The following is a 21,150-nucleotide window of genomic DNA, read 5'->3' as shown; positions in this document are numbered from 1 at the left end:
AAACAAGCCAAATTTATTTTAGTAAAATTCTTTATTGAATACAAAATCATAGTTGTATATGTTTAGCGCAAGTATTTCTCTACGAACCGTTGGCTATCCCATTCTCATATACGGTAAATACCGACCCGTATATTAGATGACATTTTAAGTAGCTACGATGTGTGTACATATCGGCTCACAGCCTTACACCCTCAGCGTAATTATATATGTTACAAAAGACCGTTTTTGTGTTAACGTTTTAATTAAGCACCAACCATTCCAAACCCTATGTAGGTGAGAGCTTAAGTGAGAGTCATTTAATAGCAGTAGACTAATAAATGTTAACTTAGGCATTGATCTTGCTACCAATAACAGAGAGAAGTTAATTTGTCAAAGACGACATGGAAGGACAACGAGGAGAATAAAGTCATGTAGCCCCTAGGTCACACACATGAGGTAATTCTGTGCGGCCTATTCGGAGACAAGACATGCCAAACATTTGACATAGCCAGGTTAGACTAGGGATAACGAGTCAGACTCATCAATTTTGCATACTCCTAATTAACTCCAAACAAATGCCATACTTTATTTTCAACTACGAATAAGACGACTCAAATTCATGTACATTGACTGATCCGACTTGGACTCTTGAACCTCTGGCGGAGTTAGTTTATGAAACCTTTTTTTGAGAATCAAATTCGTTTAGTACGCAAATTCACAACAATAATGTCTATTGAATAGGCTAATTAACAAAAATAATTGACCACTTCATGTCTCGTTGCTCACAACTACATATCTTATATCCATATTTCCTTTTATACTAATTCTAATCCTATGTAGCTCTCTACGGACTGCATGGGACAAAAAGCTACTTAACTATTAATTAGACAAAGAATGAATAATAAGATTGGATCATAAGAAAAAGACTTTCTAAGCTACACAAGTGTAAGAGGTTGTGCACTAATGCTTCATCTATTAGAATAATATCCCATTTTGTTGAATGCAAGCGAGGAAAAACAAATTAAGATGAGTTTTAAGAAAAACTAAAGGTAAAGAGGTAATAAGATTCAGAGAGTTCAATGAGGTTACCTAAAGCATCGCCTTTCCTGCACAACCTGAAGCTGCAGAAGCAAAAGGATTAAAAACGCCAATCTTAGAACCAAAGATCATACAATTAAGTGTAAAACAAGATTCCTATGATATTTGAAAGAACTAGAAAGATATCCATAAACAGGCATACCGGAGATAGGAACACCGTTGTCGTCTTATCTCATTTACTACCTCATTTAACTTCTTGGATAGTGGATTATCAAATTGCTGCAACACAAACTAAAGAAGAATAGAGTCAGTAAGATATACTGGTCAAAATATTAAAAATACCTCATACAAAAATCAATATAGATTACCACAAGAACTTATCAGAGTGGTACGAACATAGGAGAAAATATTGTTACTAATGAAACACACAAGTACTCTGTCCCTTTAGTTTGCCACTGAAAGTGACATTTCCCCTCACAAGTCACTTTCAGTAGCAAACTCAAAGGGGCGGAGGAGTATTAATGATGCTACATTTACTTTATATCCTCATACAAAAATCAATATAGATCACCACAAGAACTTATTAGAGTGGTCGAAACATAGGAGAAACTATTATTATTGTTACATTAAAAAAATACGCAAGTACTCCCTCTGTCCCATTAGATTGCTACTAAAAGTGACATTTCCACTCACAACATGTCACTTTCAGTAGCAAACTCAAAGGGGCGGAGGAGTATTAATGATGCTACATTTACTTTATATCCTCTCTTTGGATTATAATAATATAACAATTCCAAGTAGAAAATACTTGTCCGGTACTCTCAATTTGCTACATCGTGGTTTCAATGAGAGTTCTTTTTAACCAATGTAACAAATTGAGGAGTACATAAAAAAACCTATCAAATCAACTCAAATAAAAAGATGAAAATAATATACCTGAATTGGTACTTCATCAATTGAGGTTGTACCAAACACAGATTGTAAAATACTAGGATCCACAGAATTCCCAACATAGACCAAGGCATCCTCCCCATTTTCAAGAAGATAAATCCCTTCATCATTCACATGCTCACTAGAGAGCGGGATGACAGAAGGAATTATGGAACTGTCTGACTCCTACATAATTGAATTTAATAAAAATTCACATGATTGCATATGAAATTGTTAACATTCTCTTACACGCCAATTCTCTATTATAAATAATATGTTATTAATAAATAAAGGCAGAAAGAAATTAAAATATTCCAAATTGAATTATGATTTTTTCCAATTCAATCTTTTCATTCTTAAATTATAAAAATCAAGGAGAAAGTGAGAGTTTTATATGCATATAATGTCACTAGAGAACAAAAAATAATGAAACGATATCAATCATACCCTGGATACAAGATCATGGACAGAGAACATCCTAGGATACACCAGTGGGACTGCCAATGGAGTAGACACGGGAGAGGCATAGTTTAACCAGAAGGAGCGATCGTCTACACGCCCATCATTCCGCAACCCAGTGCTTTTGATTAATGCTGAAAAGAAACATTCCCGAGAGCAAATAGCATCATACACATTTGGCCAAATACTAATAAGCATCATGTTTACATGATGGGATTTCTAATTCTTGTGTACATGACTTAAGAGGAGCGTAAAAAATTACCTAAAGTATACAGAGGCAAAAGCTTGAGTGCCTCTGGAAGAATAAGCTGGCCAGCTGATGATGCAGATAAATTTGAGCAGAACTTTCTATAAGAATGCAGAATGTTGACACAATGATTTGTCACCTGCTCCCTGATTTGTAAGAGTGGAGTGGTCGGAACTCCAACAGCAGCTTAAATAAACATACAAAAAATAACGGTTCATTATCTTTGACAAACATTTAAGCAAACATTTGTGAACAATACAACACGCCAATAATGAGCTATGTGAAATAACAGAGGAAGCAATACAATATTCATTTTATCATAAAATTAAATAAAATAGGTTTATCACCAATTCAAGACCAGAGAGATACATTTAAAATTTCAATAATAGTCATGATCACATGAATCATATATCATGTAGCTCTACGGTTTGATAAAATTGAGCATACCTTGCTTCATGAAACATGCAAATTGCGTATCTAAGTCAGCTGAGCGAAACAGGGTACTCAAAATGCTTGTGCATTGAAGAGAAAGGGTGCTAACACGAATTCTTCGTTGCCCATAAACAGTGGTATAGAGAAGTGCACACTACATTGATAAAACACAAATAATGTTCACATTTACTGATTTTAATATAGAGAAAAGTGAACAATTTAACACCGTAAACTATAATTGCAAGAAATTATTTCATGATCTGAGGACACATATGATCAGAGAAGTTCGTTTTGGGAATCAGTATCATTCTATTCTGTCATCATCGAACCTGGAAAGCACATTCTGCGCCATCTTGTAGTTTATCATCATGTTTAAGAGATACCATGAGAGCCTTGTCACAGTCAATCTGCATTAAGAGAGAAGCTCAGGTGAAGAATTGAACATTCAAATAGTGAGGAAAGGGCAAAAGAGGCTGCAGAAAGCAGAAAGCAGAAAGCAGTCAATCTTGTAGTTTTTTTTAATGTTTTTAACTACTAGGGTTTTTCTAGAGAATTCATCATCTTTCCCGAACCGAGGGACTCTTTGGCCGCACTCATGCAACACCTCTAAGTATAAAAATATGTTCTTACAAAAAAGAACCATTTCTCGCTGAAAAATTAATTAATGGAAAAAAGACCGAATGTTCCAAAAAGGAACGCCGATTGCTGTTATTCAATTTACACAAATGAAAACGTGACATACAGCATTCTGAAACAATATGAAGATAAAGGAAGACCAGCAGATAGTATATTGTATCAAAAGATTTGCTCAATAGATAGCAGATTCTCCAGAGGTGTTCAGTCAGTAACATTCGCTAGCAGTTTAATTTCTTAAAAAGATGCACAAGGACATAATTTCACTAGGCATGAATAGTAGCAAAAGAAAAAACTTAATATCATAAGGGTTGATGGGAATTTTAACATATAAACATCTAATACATGATGTGCTTTATTATCGTGTCATAAAGATGTAAATTGAACCTAATTACTACTCCCACCCGTTTCTTAAAAGTTGTTCTCATTTGACATTTTGGGTGATTCCATTAAGACTTTTTCTATTTAATCACAAATATGGGACATAAATAACCTTGTTCATGTTCCGACACATTTATAAACTTCATTTTAACTTTTTTTTTATTGCTTTAAGGTCCCCACATGAACTTTATTAAAATATTTTTTATTAGTTATGGTCTCCGTATTTTTTCCACTAACTTATTTTAATATTTTTATAATGCTTATGATCCTCATTTTTCCTCCATCAAATTCATCGATGATAAAATAATATATTCACCATCTAATAAAATAATATATTCACCATCTAAGGGATTCTATAACCTAGGTCTAGACTGGGAACAAAAAGGTAAGTAATATATGAGATCAAAGGTATCCCACTATGTTCCCCAATTTAAATAAAATCAAATGATATTATACCACTGGGATATCCTATTTATGTGAATATTTGATGCAAGTAATTATTCATGAATTTGATCAGAAACATTTCATGGTTTGTAGTTCAATTATTAGTTTTGAAATTTGAATGATAAGGGTCAACCTAAGACAACCTTTAGATTATAAGGGTACGACTGTATACATCTAACACCCCTATTCCCACCTAATTGGAGTCCTTTGATGACATTGGGGTGATGGAATATAATGTAAAAAAATCTTCAAAGTTTCGTCTATCATACAATATGATCATTTCTTCTTTAGAAAACTAACATCACATTTGTGCTTCTATGTAAGATACAACATCTCTTCCCAAAAAAGAAAAATTTTAGAAAAGATACAAACCGCCGGAAGATCCACATCAGTTGGAATACGTTTGCAGAAATTTCCTGAGTACTCTTGAACTTGTATACCCTACAAAAATTTATTGATCACAACGAAAAATATAAATAGATGCTCATTGTGTACCATAGACATGGACCTAATCATGGGCATGATTTAGGTCTCATAACAGGTTTGCAATAAAGAAAGTGTAGAAGCACCAAGCGTGACATACCTGGCTGCACCTTACACGCATAACTGCTTCAAAACCTTGTGGTCTAGTCACATTCCATCTAAGATCATTATAAAGCTTGGCTGTATCAGAGACAGCTGAGAAGGGATGGTAGTAATACACCTGAAAATGGGTAGGAGAAAATGAATGCAAGTTATATCACAACAAAACTATACATCATGTAAATGTAGAATACAACTTAAAATTGACGAAAAAAAGGTGTGCTTAATGGAATATCCATGTCACAAATCAGAGAATTGATAGAATAAATTTTGATATATGCGTGATACTAACTACTCACAACTGATTGCATGAATGACCTCTAAAACAAGATTATATGATTTTTCTGGAAATGACCTTTAAGTAAGTGTAAAACCATTTTGAGACTAGTTGCATTTAAATAGGCACTGATTTACCATAAAAAAAACGTCAAAGAGAAGTAGGCTCAAGAAACTACAAAAGAACTTATGAACCAATCAAAACAAAGGTGATATACTACAATTTTGTAAATTAAACTGTTGACCATCTACATGTGCCTACAGGGAAGCAAATAAACCCATCAACAAAGACACATAGAATAAACCAAAATGGAAAAGCTTTACTCAAAGATAGTGTATCATATCCACCATAGAATAAATGTACTACATTCCAGAGAGACACTTATGCTGATTTATCCTCTCGCCTAAACCACCGTAAATTTGTAATTGCAGATACCCCAGAAGAGGACACAGAGTTCAATATATTCTACATTTCCCCTCCAATAGCACAAAGATAAAAACCTACAATGCAGAAAGAGACTACTTCCTCTATGTGCTACTTACATATCAGAGGACATAAAGTACACAACGTAGATATATGAAGCCTCCAAACATATAGTTCTTCAAGAGCAGTAAATTTGTAGAGATAGTAACCAGGAGCGGAGCAAACGTTTTGGGGGCCTTGGTTATTTTTCAATAATTTTAAAAAATGGGGCTCCTTCAAAAATTGTTTTTGATGTGTTATACTAAAATCATTATAATGTGCATTATAGAATTAACTTAAACATTGATAGTGTTCTAAGAAATCCTTAAAATCAAACATAATTTACAGCTAAAAAATGAATAAAGAAAATGTTACTGGTGTTGTATTCCTACTGCAAATCTCATATGGCTTCAGACAATTCAATCCTCCCTCTCAAAATTTTGACAACTTCCTATTACTCCATGACATTCGATTCTAACATCAAAAAGCACACAACAGATTTCTATACCATCCTACAAAAACAAACAGTTCATTTTACAAGACTTGTTAGGAGAACACCTAAAATATTTCCTAACCAAATTCTACAAGAATATTATAAACATGGAATAAATTCGAGGCCATATCATTGCATAACACTATTCTATAACAAATTATGAACTAGTTCTTTCAAAAAATCGCATTCTCTAAAAAAATTCACAAATTGTTGTAAGAGACAGTCTCTTTGAGAGACACGTCCATTTGGGCCTGCGAATATATTATTAGAAAAAAAAAATAACTTCAAAATAAACGCGCGTTTTATCATATTTGAAGTCGGGGTTTTAAACTATTGAAATTGGTATTTTAACGTATTTGAATTGGTGTTTTAACCTATTAAAGTTGGTATGTTAATCTATTTGGATTTGGTGTTTTAACTTGTTAAGTTGTTAATCTATTAAAGTTAGTATTTTAACTTATTAAAGTTGGTATTTAAACTTGTTTAAGTTGGTATTTTAACTTATTTAAGTTAGGTCTTTTAATATATTGAAATTAGTATTTTAACTTATTAAAGTTGGTATTTAAACCTGCTTAAGTTGGTATTTTAACTTATTTAAGTTAGTCTTTTAACATATTGAAATTAGTATTTTAACCTATTGAAGTTGGTATTTGAACCTATTTGAGTTGGTGATTTAACATATTAAAGTTAGTATTTTTACCTATTTGGAGTGGTGTACTTGTTATGTTGTTAACATATTGAAGTTGGTATTTTAACCTATTGAAGTTGGTATTTTATCCTGTCAAAGTTAATATTCTAACCTATTTAAGTTGGTATTTATGCTGCTTTTGTTATTTTGACTTAATTGAGTTGGTGTTTTAACCTATTGAAGATGGTATTTGATGTATTAAAGTTCGTATTTTAAACTTGTTGAAGTTGGTGATTTATAACCAACTATTACAACATGTTTAAACACCAACTCTAATAGGTGACAACTTAATAGGTTAAAACAACTTAACAAGTTAAAATACCAACTCTAAATACCAAATTTAATAGGTTAAAATACCAACTCGAATCGGTTAACATACCAACTTCGATAGAGTAAAACATCAATTTCAAATAGGTAAAAACAGGTTATAGCGCGCGCGTTTGTTTTTAAGTTTTTCTTTTTTTTTTTAAATTGTAAATTGTTAGTGGGTTGGGCCTAGAGAGTCGTCTCTATAAGAGACGGTCTCTCTGAACACAAAATTCTTACTTGAGACCGTCTTTATAAGAGACGCGTCTCAAATGGGCCAGCCCATCATTACTTAGAAAAAAAAAATATAAAAAAAATGCGCACTGTGTAATCCTATTTGGAGTTGGTATTATTACCTATTGAAGTTTGTATTATAACCTGTTAGAGTTTTTATTATAATCAATTAAAGTTGGTATCTCCAAATAGGTTATAATACCAACTTTAATTGGTCATAACACCAACTCCAAATACCAACTTTAATAGGTTATATCACCAACTTCAATAGGTTATAACACCAACTTCAATAGGTTATAACACCCACTCCAAATAGACTCAACCGTGCGCGTCAGTTTTTTAGATTTTTTTTTCTTTCTTTTAATTTTTGGGCCTGGACCTGAAGGGTCGTCTCTTATAAAGACGGTCTCTCAGGAGAGGCGCCGCTCTCTGAATACTAGCTGAAAAAAAATATATATTTTAGTTACACGACAACATCCATTATAAAACCCTTTAATCTACCGTTTTGGCGATTATCTGCTCACTGAACCATTGAACACATTAAGACAACTCAACCCCAAAAAAGATAAATTGTATCATATATTAGTCATGAAAGTTCATATCCTACTTTTATACAAAATATGAGAAAAGATTAGATATACTCCTCTATCCTTACCATTTTCCCCTATTGACGCGAAGATTAAGAAGTTGGATATAGTAGGGCAAAGTGGTAAGGTTATTTTGAAATAAGAGAGAATATAGAGAGCAAAACTGGTGTGATCATGCCCCAAAATAGAAATGAGACCAAATTAGTAAGACAAACTAAAATAGAAAATGGGGCAAATTGAGAGGGACGAAGGGAGTAACCTTTAATCAAAAGAATAATTTACAAACACTTGAATAACGATAACAAAGCACATCTTTTTTCTGGTAGGCAATTCATGAAGCGATGACACTGATGCAAGCAATAACATCATTGCAATGCTACTCCTTTGACCGTTACTGAGAATCTATGAATTTCTATAGCATTTAGTATGATTTTTCTTCATCTTTATTCCTCTTCCCTTCTTTTATTTTCCTTCTTTTTTTCCTAGATTCAATGTGTTTTTTAGGATTCTTAACTTTGTTACAAGATTTTGGGTTGTCTAAGGCCTAAAAGCTAGCAACTTTACCTGCACCTAGAGCCTTAGCATATGGGAGCACCCCACACATTTCAAAGCTATAGCTTTATATTTCCCAAACTTCATTTCAACATTTTTAACACTTATTATCCTCATACTTTACTACCATCTATATATTCTGTAAAATGATATTCCTACTATTCATCTCATATAAGATTTTGCAATATTCTCCTTTTTTTCTATTTTTCCGAAGAATTCTTTGTGGGAAGAAGTTTTGTCAACAAGGAGTAGAAGACTTTGATGGCCTCATAGGAAGCATTTTACCCAATGAAATACCATATATCCAATTCCAAAGACTATAATGAGTCAAAACTACCTCATGCAAAAAGGGCTTAGTACCAACATAATCCTAAATAAGAAAGGCATAAATGTGGTCAACTACATGAATATAGTACAAGAACAATGCCAAAACCTATATCCCAAGTTATGTTATTGGTTATTGGCTACATGAACCAAAACAAATCAACGTATAAGATCATCTATAATGGTTCACCTTTTCTATTTGTTATGGTCTTACAACACCAATTGGACCTTATTCTTATTTGCCCTCTACATCTAAGTCAATTCTGGCATATTACAACCTCAGGTATAGCCATCTACATTAATCTAGAGATGATCGCCTATATTAATATACAGAGCTTATCTACATGGTTTAGTAAAAAAATTTAACAAACCACCACTATGACATCAAATGCAGCAAAATTTTAGATTCTGAAAGAATACGACAAGAAACTAGATATCAACAGCCTCCACTAAAAAAAGTGGTAAGCAGTATAACTGGAAAAAATAGTAAAAGTGTGTAGTTTGATAAGGCATATGAAAGTAAAACCTAAAGCCAAAAAATAGTTATCAATAAATACCTGTCCTCCAGTAATCCTTGAAACAACAGAGATGGAAGCAATGTCTACATATGATTGGGTGGTGATGAAAAAATCCACACAAACCTAAACAACCACCAATTTAAGAATCAATTATCAAGTGAACTAATGTTCAAAGAGAGGTTCAACAAGTAATCATTGAAAATGTCCCAATAGAAATTCTTGAATTTACCAAAAGAAAAAAGGATTTTGAGTTTACCTGGAACTCAGCAAATTCAATAGCAAATTCTTTGAATGTCTTATCAGCAGGCTGGAGCAATCTTTGGGCTTCCTACAAATAAGGGGAAAGTTTAACCAAGAAAGTGGTGAAATTATAAAAAGAATAGTAATGAAAGCCATAGTTAAAACCAATAAGACAATCACAAATTACAATTAACAATAACTATATGAACAATCACAAGAAGCAAAAGCAATAATGGATGTAGATAAGGACTTTTGTTGTAAATTGAAAAACTATACAACAACAACAATGTCGGAGCCTTAATCCCAATAGATTGGAGTCGGATACATGAACCAATATATCAATTCTAATGGTCGTCCACATGAATTTTTTTTCTCCATTCAGTCTAATTTTCTATCATCTCAATTCGTAAGTTCAGATCTTTCACATTCTTTTCCACTCATGCCTCCAAGTCATCTTCGGTCTTCCTCGCCCTCATTTTAAATCTCTTGAGCTTCAACTTTCTATTTTTCTTATTAGTTCGATGATACCTCATGTTTGCACATACCAAAACCTTCTTACACAATTCTCTTTCATCTTTTCTCAATAATGCAACTCCTAAATCTTTCGTATATCTTCGTTTCAAATTTTATCCCTCAAGGTATGACACTTATCCATCTAAGTATTCACATTTTTGCTATTCTCATCAGCCTAATATAATCCTTGCTAAAATACCAACATTTGGATCCATCTAGTAGTGTTTGTCTAATGGTTGTTCGATAAAAAGTGTCATTTAGATTTAAGGGCATAGAGCGATCATAATATTCCAATAGTCGCTCTCCGTTTTTGCTACTCTCAATTAATTCTGAGTCACATCTTGTTGAATATGCCCACTAATCTAAAATATGGACCCAGGGTATTTAAAGCATTCACTTAGAGGGATCTCTCCTAATTTATAGTGCCTCTTGTTTTGAACCCTCAAAACATTATATGAATTTCTTTATCTATCTCCTTAACTATCCCCTGAGAATATGGTGCGAATTAGGCTTGTTAACTAAATAAGCTAAGGTCCTTAAAGCGAAAAATAAGGGAATAAATTGCCTTTACTCTAAACCCCAACCTCTCAGAGAGGTTAAACACAACCACTATTGGGGATGAAGCTCTAACTAGAAGCATTGGTTTCTGATCAATTTTTGCAGGGTTGCGGAACAATTCTATCAGAATTGAGGTATAATTTGGGATCGATAACTAAATAAAATAGCTAAATAAATTTAAATTTTAGAATCGGAGAAAATAAATAAAAAAAAGTCTTTAAAATTAAATAAATATTTAATAAAATAAAGAAAAAAAAGAAGTACGAGTAAAAAAAAAGATAACTTAAGCAAAAAAAAAAGGAAAAGAAAGAAAAAAATGATCACATAGATATATAGTAGTAGGATGTCGACATCCACTAAAAAAAGCTAACTTAAGAAAAATTGAGAAAAAATAAAAAGGTAAAAGAAAATTATAAAAGTACAAGTAGATGTCGCTATGAATTATGATACCCTATCTTCTTCCTCACAGCCACACATGTATGTCTTCTTTCTCTTCTTTGTCTCGACATCTTCTCATTTCTTTTCCTCTTTTCTCTTTTCAATTACTTCTTTAATCTCTATCTTAGGTCAACCATATAACGATCTAAATCATGAACCCCAACGATCCATATCGCCAATGACTTACAAATCGTGTCGAACGACCCGGATTGTAGCTCACCACCTACTTAAGCGACCGCAGTGTTAGATTTTGAACCCCACATCTATGTTTAAGCTATAAACACAACCCAACAAAGGTAAAGTATCCCCAACCAAGCGCCCAAAAGTTTACTTTATCAACATAATTCCACCAAAATACAACAAGAGTGATAAGAAAAATGAGCTAAATTCTCATTTCAAGCATAAAAGATTCGGAAGAAATAAATTCAATTGACATTCTGAAAAGTTAACGGTGTAAGATGGCTAAAAGAACATATATGAAGCCATGAATGTTATAGGTGGCAACTATCAGACATGCATTACTACAATGCACTGAACAGGTTATAAGTAAAAGCCAATGGTGGTGTCCTTTGGCAGACAAACAAAAGTATCAGCAAAAACAAGCAATCATCTGATAACATGAGCCTCCATCATGTCAATGAATTCCTTCGGGTTGGGGGGGAGGACATTCATGACAACGTTTAGCTATTGCCCTTTATCATAATCTGCCACATAATAACTTCCTATTAATATTCTTAGTATTCATTTTACAATTTACAGCAATGGAACGAACAAAAATCATAGTACAAAAAAATCACTAATAATGCTACATTTTTCCACACAATGCCACAGCAACAAGCCTACGACACCTAACATAAATTCTACTGTTGAAGCATGCCTCGAGCTAGCCAACCAAAAACATAATAACCCTCTTTCTAAAACACTGCTAGACTAATCAACTCCACTATAATATGAAAGTCAAAATAATGATCTCGCACGTTAACCAAATCCTACCATCTAATAGACCCTTTAATGAGATAGATGCTTTCAATAGACCTGAGGTAATATATGGAAGCCATGAGCTCTCAATTGATGATAGTAAAGCTTCAAATAGAACGACGACAAATTTCTAGACTTTCCTGAACATTCAATGGGTTCTACCTACTATGTACCTGTCATGAATCGGGTCAAAGGGTCCAAGGGCATTATCGACATTTCATATTTATTAGTGTTTGTACTTTGTAATTAGAATAGTTGTTATCTTTTAATTGTCTTTTGGGGGATTAGGCTATATATAGAGCCATATGTGTAATAATTCCTTAGCTTTTGATTAGTGATTAATAAAGTATCCTTTTTGGGAGTTAGTGGGCAGACTCGAAGTGTCCATCTATCAATTTCGGCAAACGGGTCTTGGTCGATCTATTACAGCACCTTCCCCTCTTTAATTTGAACATACCAATCTACTAACCCCTTTTTTGAATAAACACATCATGTTAGAAAGCTCAGTGCTGAAGTTCTAGCGTTAACATCTAAGCTGCTCCTGGAGCATCCAAATTCTGTTAATTTATGTTAGCCCAAGAGACTTGTTTTCTTCTCCTTAATTCATGAAATTACTAGTATTTTAATTTCAATCATATTTAATCAAACCACACAGATCATACCAAAGACCACACCAGACATGATCTGGTCAACTTAATTTTGCGGAGCAAAGAACATAGCCTTTAAGATACCAAAAAAAATAATGTTATTAGAAACAAGATCATAAATATTGCTGAAAGTTACCTTCTGAACATAAGTATTAGATCCACCTTCTGCCACCCTAGCAGAAAGTGCACCAATGCCAACTGATGGTAACACTGCAAGAAATTCTCGACACATCAATAAGCTAAAAATATATAATTCAGGAAGAACAGAGGTATCAAAAGAATGTCTACACAGAAATCCTATTTACATATAGTTAAACCAACACAAACAGCTTAATATATTAAGTACAATTTTGCTAAGAGTACTCCAAGAAAAATTTATGTCTAATACTCACATCAACACAAGCACAGCCAGAAATTGTTAGGTAATCAAATTTAGGCAGCTCTGGCCCTTCCTTGCAATCGCACCATACTCTTGTTAGTCAAAGGACAGAGAATGTCTTATATACAGTTGATGCTTATCCTTTAAATCAGAATAACCATCAACTGCAGAAATATGCCTAGGAAAAACGCAACACACACATTGCATGGACAAACATAGGACGTTGATCTATAAGAGTCCAAATAAATAGGGTTTCAAATAGTGAAAGAAAACCAAATCTCAATGCATGGATATGATTTGAGACTTGCCTGACTGAAAAACCAAAAGTTTTCCACCAGTACTCTTCATTGCCAAAAATGCAGCCTGAAACAAGAAGAGACATAACTTACAACCCCAACAACAATCTTTAATTTAAATTTCAAAAGAAATTCTGAGGATATGATATGGTAGACTCTTTTTATCACAATGAGATGTATTTATCCTTGGTAGAATTACTTGTGAAGCCAAGTGTAAATATAATTGCCGTAGAAAAGCAGGGTTAGCATTAGATAGAGAAATGTGTGCAAAAAAAACTTGATTTAATTCTAAATAAGCCAGTTTTGGGAGAAATGCAACTACAACAAAAATCCATGTAAAGATAAAAATGAACATGTTGCTAAAGGAAGAATGGAATAGTATGGAGAGTATTCTTGAAAATAATATCTTTTACTAAGTAGAGTTTTATAGACTAGGGCCAAGTCTTCTAGAACAGAAATTTGGGTTTATCTGTACATACCGCACACATAAACTTTGCAATAAAAGTACGCCTTTCCCACTACTCTTCATTCTCTTTGCTACAAATTGAGTTCTCATAGCACGATTAATCCACTCAATCGAACACTTTCAACTACAGCCCTCCTTTTCTATATGGGTGATCCCGACAACAACAACAACAGCATTCCGTTACCCCAATGCAATTAAGTAGCTCCCACCTAGGATAGGGTTTTGGGGGTCAGTTGTAAGCAACCTTACCTTGGTCAGTGCTCTGATAACACTAACAAAACTTGTTTCCAATTAACCCTTGGTAGCTGACATCATGTGCAACTTCTCTTTAATACAAATATTACCAATAACCTTTATGTTTGGAAAATTTAACGAGATTTTAGAGAAATGTCCTATATTTTAGTAAGTACAAAAAACTGTCTTAATAAGAGGTCATCAGTTTAAATAAATTGTGGGAATGGACATCAAAGAAATGAACGTTGAAATCCAATGTACATAAATTAGAATCTTCAATTGTTCCAACAAGAAGAAAATCGAATCTTCCCACGTATCAGCGATTAAACTAATCAAAACTTCTTGGAACATCAAGTAAACATCATTAGATGTATGACACCAACCTTCATTGCTGCACCAAGAGCTGAATCTGCCATTTTATTAGTCTCAAACATGGTTGGAATGCTTTCCAACAATAACCCCACATGCTGACGGCACTGAGATCAATGAAGAAATGCCAAATTTAGGTCAACAATAACATTAATTGGAATAGTGACATAATGATTTGATCAATAGCCTACCTCTGAAAGCGGAACTATCACATCAGTTTCAAGAGGTGTATAAACATCTTGTACATCAGGAACTATGAGCATTAATGGCTGCAATAAATTTTCCAAAATTAAGTACCATTTAGCATTCAGTACAAACAAAAGACCAGCAACCAGTAGATATCTTATGCTATATTTTCTATTTATGTTAAGTATAGAACAAATAAGCAAGCAACACAAATAGAAATCAGAACGTTGAACAAATTAATTGAGTGATCATGAGTTCCCTATATAAACAGTAAAATAACCTAAAATCTCATGTATACTTCCTTCTGCACCTGCCTGAAGCAACACGAAAATGAAACGATAAAAAGCACCATAAAGGAGGAAATATGAATAAAAAAAGTTTTTTCTAGTAATCAACAAAATTAGAGTTCCGAAAAAGTTTTTTCTATCTACTATTTGATGAATACATGATCCGTGCATGATGGAAGCCTTTAACTACTAAAGTCGGGTCTGAACAACAATTATGAAATTCATGCCAAACAAAAAGGCAAAGATTCAATGAACAAAATAAAAACGTGTACAGCAGAGCACACCTGCTGTGACGCACGCTTCAGGTTGTAAAAATGTATTGTGGAATTAAATGTTGCAATTCCCACCATAGTTCTCGGACCATCCTGTAATATATTATATAATAAAACAATACAATCATCACAAATGAAATCACAGACACCAATGCACCAACAATTACACTTTAGAAATGCTTCAAAGAAACACAATGAAATTAAATCAACACAAACAAAATTCAACACAAAAACAGAAGATCTATGGGAAAGTTACACTACAAAAGAAAAAAAAGGTGTTGTAAGAAAAGAAGAGAAGCAAACCCTTGGCTATCACAAGTAGGAATCAAAGAGTTGTAAATTCCCTTCAAACTTAACTCAATTGAGAATAATCTATAGATAAAAATTTCATCTTGGAAGAAAATAAAGAAGTTATGAAAAAAATTCTTGGCCATCACAAGTCAACAATGACCAATCTGATTCTACCCTTAACAAAAAAACTGAGAAAGAGATCAACCAAAACTCGCATTGAGCCTTTTTACACACCTGAAATACTAACATGCAAATTAAACACACAAAATGCAAAAAATTATTGACTAATCAGTCCACCCGAAGTCCCGAACCTAACTTGATATGCTAGTAAACTCTCAAAAATCAGGTGGAACCTTTTAAAGCCAACTAGATGTTCATACCCCAAAAAAGTCGAAGTTTAAGATGAAAGCAAGATATTAAGATCAATCTATCTGAATCTGAAGTTTGAACCAACCAAGTATACAAGATACTCAAGATCCCTTCATCACTTTACAACAATTTTTTCCTTTTGTACCAATAAAATTCTTCTAATTATATACTCTAACAGTCTTTTTTTCATATTCTGACTTTTTATTTTTCCTATAAATATTTACTCCTAATCCATGCATACCCTAAAAGGCAAAGAATCCCTCTCTTCATCTTAATCTTTATCCAGGGCTTTGTTTTGGTTTCATATTCGCCAATGTCAGTTTTATGAGTGAATGATTTCTCATTATTAGCACATGAACTTGAAGTATTAAGGACCTTCCAAAATGAGAGCACAAACCTAATAACAGAATTCTGGTTTGCTCCTCTAGTTTGTTACAGTCATATCAATAATGCTTTTTATTATTGTAGTAAAGTTGCTAAGAATGAGTGTACCTAGAACATCAAACATGCAGTAACAGATTTAATCACCCCTTGGTAATCACTGTCACAAAGAAATTCCACTGGTGTACAGCAAAACACAATTGAACCATTTTTATAAGGTCGAATGAAAATAAAATTCTTGATTTAGTTTCGAATAAAGATAGAAGCAAATATGTTGTCTAGATAAGCAAAAAGTAGAAATTAAAAAAAATAAAAAATAAAAATAAATAAAAAAAAAAGAATTAACGAACTTACTGGTAGGTCAACAATAACTTGATTGATAGCACTGCAAGCTGCTGCAGTTGCACCAGTTTGTAATGCATTCATGGATACATCAATAAGGAAGAAAAAGACTGCAGGCATTGGATTACGTACCTGAAAAAACAAGGATTGATGAAACACATTTGTGAATTAGAAGAAGAAACAAGAGCATGTAAGTAACTAGTACATATGTAGACAAAGAAAAGCAAGAAAGAGAGAACCGCTAAACAACTCCCCCACCCACGCCAAATGACATAACAAAATAATGCTATGACTTGATATTTGGGGATAATGGTTTACAAAGGGGTAATTAGGTAATTACTATATTAGGAGTAACTTGGGGAATAAGTTAGTTTTAAGTGGTAGTTTTCTTATAAATAAGAGGAATTAGAGGCTCATTAATATCATGAAAAGCAAGAAAGAGAGACCTCAAGCTTCTCAAAGTGCTTGATCTATCTTTAGTAATGTTCCTTTAATCATCAATTTTATAGTATAATCTCTCTTTTTGTCCTTTTAATCTTTCAATTCCAATTTTACTGTTTTAGTGAATTAATCGAGTCATAGCAAATAAAAAAGGGATTACAGTAGTAGCAAAATCTTAAAACAGTATCAACAACAACGTCAAAGTTTTAATCACAAAAAATTGAGGTCCACTACTTAAACTAATACACCAATTCCAATGGTTATCCATGTGGATTCTTTTCGCCATTCATTTCGATTTTTAACCATCTTAATCTGTAAGTCTAAATCCTTCATATCCCTTTTCACTTCCACCCTTTAGGTCATCTTTGGTCTTTCTTCCCCTTTAATTAAGACTATCGAGTTCCAACTTTCCATCTTTCTAACCGGTTAGCTAATACCCAGTATATGCTCATACCATCTTAAACATTTATCTTTCAACTTTTCCTAAATATTTGCGACTTCCAAACCCAGTCTTGTATCTTCTCAACTCGTTTTTATCCCTCAAGGTATGCCCACTCATTTGTCGAAGGCTTTGCATTTTCCTACTTCCATCTTCCTAATAAGATCAATTCAAAAAGTCCAACATTCATTTCATATAGTAGTATTGGTCAAATAATTGTTCCTATAAAACTTATCTTTTTGGCATACCTTAATTACATAATATTTCAATAGTCACTCTCTATGTTTGCCACCCACACTAAATCCTATGGGTCATATCTTTTTAGATGTCCCCACTACTCGAGAATATGGACCCAAGGTATTACAAGTGTCTACTTGGAGCTATTTCTTTCCATCCTAGATTTATAGTATCTCTCACTATCTCATTTTTGCCAAAGTTACACTTCATGTACATTGTTTTACTCTTAATTTATTTGAATACTTGTGACTCTTACTCTTCATATCATTCTAATTTAGTGTTTACCTCTCCTCGGTCACATCTATCGAAACAATGTCATCGGCAAACAACATGCACCTAGGCATGTCTCCTTGTATCTATCGATTTATATCATCTAGGAAGACTGCAAAAAGAATGGGACTTAGGGCTAAAATCTTCTATTGTTCCTCTACATGTCCTAACATTTGTCTTTGTTTATCGATAATTATCCCATACTATAGTAATGTTTTTCTTAGGAATACCCTTCTTTGTCATTGCCCACCAAATTACTTCTCGTGCTACCTTGTCGTATGCTTTTTCCAAATCAATAAAAATCATGTGCAAGTCTTTTTTTATCCCTATACTAATCAATTATTTGTCTCATAAGATGAATTGTTGCCATTAAAAAAACTCCTAGCACAAATCCAAATCCATTCTTTGATAAGTTCGTAGCTCATCTCATATGTATTTCTATAACTTTTTCTGATAGCTTCATCGAATGGCTCATAAATTTTATTCCTTGATAGTTGGAGCAATCTGTGATACATTGGGTATAAGGGTATTATGTAGTTATTTAAAGAAAATTGTATAAATAAAGGAAAGGATTTTTGAAAGGGGATGAGGAAAAAATTGTAAAACATTGGTGAGTTCATACTCATTCTCGAGAGAGTAACAAGCCCTCTTAAATGTTTGTCTAATCTTTACTTTTTTACGTTATACTATAATCTTTGATTTACAATAATATAAGATTCATTTACATATTCTCTTAATTACAACATACTCACAATTCTTGCCACTTCGTTTCGTCTATCAACTATAGCTATGGATCCAATCAATTATTAGTATCAGAGCAAATTGATTTCTGATGATTGGTATCAGAGCAATACAGTTCTCGAAGAAGCAGCCTATAACTTTAAATCTGGCAGAAGATTTGGTTTGGTGGATGCTGCGCCATGGCAGACAACTCAAGAAACCAAAGCAAAAATTCCTGAAGTAGTATAACAAATTGACAATTGAATTAAACAAGCAAGTGAAGAAAGGCCTTGAAGAGGTTAAGAAAATAACTTCCTTCAAGAAGACATAATGCAACGAGTCTGCTCAAAATTCATCGCAAAGAAAGGAAAAGAGTAAATATCAGGTGTACACGGTGAAGGAGAGCCAGAATTCTATCTCAAAGAAAACGTCATAGGTGAAATTTTAGGGTTCAAAGGCGAGAGTAAGGATATAAGTGTAAAAATCTTCAACAAAAGTGGTGAAGTATTAACTAGAAAAATCAAAAAGTAGAAGAAATTAGAGTTTCAAAAGAAAAAAAGACAGAGAGCAAAAAATATGGAAGACGGAAGATGAAGAAGAGCAAGATAGAAGTATGTGGAGAGTGGTGAAAATCCGGTGACCTAAGAAGTACAAAAGTTTCCAAGGAATAGTGGAGGTGCTTGACACAACCTGTGAGAAAAGGAAGAAGAAAAAGTGGAGATGGCCTTTATAAATTGTGGTTCCGGGGGTGGACTTGGAAAATCCATTGGAGTCGGAAAAGGCGAGGACAGCCATGGATGTCATTAGCTGATTACAGGATGCCTCAAAAAATAGAGCGAGAAAATCAAGGAGTCCAAATAGTTTCCCAAAAATAACGAGAAATCGAGAAATCGAGATGGAGGCTAGCAATGAGCATGTGAAAAACAGAGGGCAAAGACAATGGGACAAAACATAGTTACCTAGAACGCAATACGGCTCGAGACGTGGGACGGGATAGGAAACGCGGGACACTATCCGAGGTGACTGCGGAACAATTGGTATTTTTGGTGTTATAATTTACTCTTAATAATTAGATTAGTAAAAATAAAAATTAAGGAATAGTATTGAAACATATCAGCAAAAAAAATTACGAAAAGATAAGAAAAAGAAAAAGAAAAGAAAAAGAATGTACACATAAAAAGGGAAAGTACTTCTGAAAGAAAGAGAAAGAGAAAAGAATTAAGACATGTGATATATTTAAATTTAAATGAATCTGTGTTTATTTACCCCTTTTTAAAGTAGTGGGCCAGCCCATTCTAATGGAAAATATGTCAAGTCAAAAGTAGACTATACCTTTAAGTTTTAACTTTAAACTAATTACTTCTAACTTCTACAAGGAAAAACTGTGCGGCTATGCGAGTTGGCTGGTATACTTCATCTTCTTCCCCATTTTCTTCCCTCCATTAAAAACAGAAAGTAAGCTATGTTTCTTCTTTTTTTCCTTAGTTTTTCAACAAACAACAAGAAGCTTCACTCTATATCAACATACGGGGTTACTAGCAATCTGGGTTGCGTTTGACCCACGATCTAGGTCGAACGTTCTGGATCGTGGATCGAGGCTTCGTTCAGCGATCCAGGTAACACTGTTACAAAAATGTTGTCTAATGTGACTCCGGTGGTGGACCTAGAATTCTCGTTGAAGGGATTGATGAACGGAGGGGAAAGCGAAAGAGAATATCTATCATGGAAGATCACCTTATAAAAGGGAAGAAGGAAGAGCATAAAGAGGTGGTGGTTGAACTTCAGTGGCTAAGTTTACAGGGAATGAGATGATTGGGTACTGTTTATGGATTGTGAGATGAGTGAATCATGATTAAGGAACTCCATGGAGGGTGCCCTACTGAATAATGGTTGGAAATGGTATGTATTAGTTAGAGTAAGAAGATGAAGAGAAAATTGTTTTAACTTCTTAGTCCCATATTTCAAGGGGTAATAAAGGGAGCGACCCACCCACCCAAATGCTCGTACTTTTCCCTTGCATGCCAGTGAATCTGCTTTTGTCCACTTGCTAAGTTGCACTATTTTTTGTGAGTTGATTGAGAAGACATCAATAATGCAAGCATGCTACAATGAGATGAGGTGTCAATCTCATGGAATAAAAACTCCATCCTTACTTTACGTAACACCCGTTATATAACCTGTTTGAAAGTTGTCACAACGTTAAATCCTATTATATAACGGTGCATGAATTT

General features: G+C 33.5%; 1 protein-coding gene across 2 annotated transcripts in view; it reads right to left on the bottom strand.

The window, feature by feature from the left end:
- LOC130815220 (protein transport protein SEC24 B-like) overlaps nt 1–21,150 on the bottom strand; it is a 39,685-nt gene that overhangs the window by 324 nt on the left and 18,211 nt on the right. For both annotated transcript variants that reach the window (XM_057681608.1, XM_057681607.1), the window contains 17 exons: nt 16,825–16,944; nt 15,442–15,522; nt 14,876–14,953; nt 14,699–14,791; nt 13,628–13,682; nt 13,077–13,150; nt 9,823–9,894; nt 9,606–9,689; nt 5,127–5,246; nt 4,916–4,984; nt 3,415–3,492; nt 3,101–3,239; nt 2,669–2,839; nt 2,395–2,540; nt 1,954–2,133; nt 1,220–1,308; nt 1,069–1,100 (listed from right to left, as the gene is read on the bottom strand). In XM_057681608.1, the coding sequence (XP_057537591.1) occupies nt 1,069–1,100; nt 1,220–1,308; nt 1,954–2,133; nt 2,395–2,540; nt 2,669–2,839; nt 3,101–3,239; nt 3,415–3,492; nt 4,916–4,984; nt 5,127–5,246; nt 9,606–9,689; nt 9,823–9,894; nt 13,077–13,150; nt 13,628–13,682; nt 14,699–14,791; nt 14,876–14,953; nt 15,442–15,522; nt 16,825–16,944 (1,681 nt within the window). The remainder of the gene's footprint in view (nt 1–1,068; nt 1,101–1,219; nt 1,309–1,953; nt 2,134–2,394; nt 2,541–2,668; nt 2,840–3,100; nt 3,240–3,414; nt 3,493–4,915; nt 4,985–5,126; nt 5,247–9,605; nt 9,690–9,822; nt 9,895–13,076; nt 13,151–13,627; nt 13,683–14,698; nt 14,792–14,875; nt 14,954–15,441; nt 15,523–16,824; nt 16,945–21,150) is intronic.

This window comes from Amaranthus tricolor, chromosome 6, assembly GCF_026212465.1.
Source record: "Amaranthus tricolor cultivar Red isolate AtriRed21 chromosome 6, ASM2621246v1, whole genome shotgun sequence".
NCBI lineage: Eukaryota > Viridiplantae > Streptophyta > Magnoliopsida > Caryophyllales > Amaranthaceae > Amaranthus > Amaranthus tricolor.
This window is presented reverse-complemented; position numbering and strand designations above follow the sequence as displayed.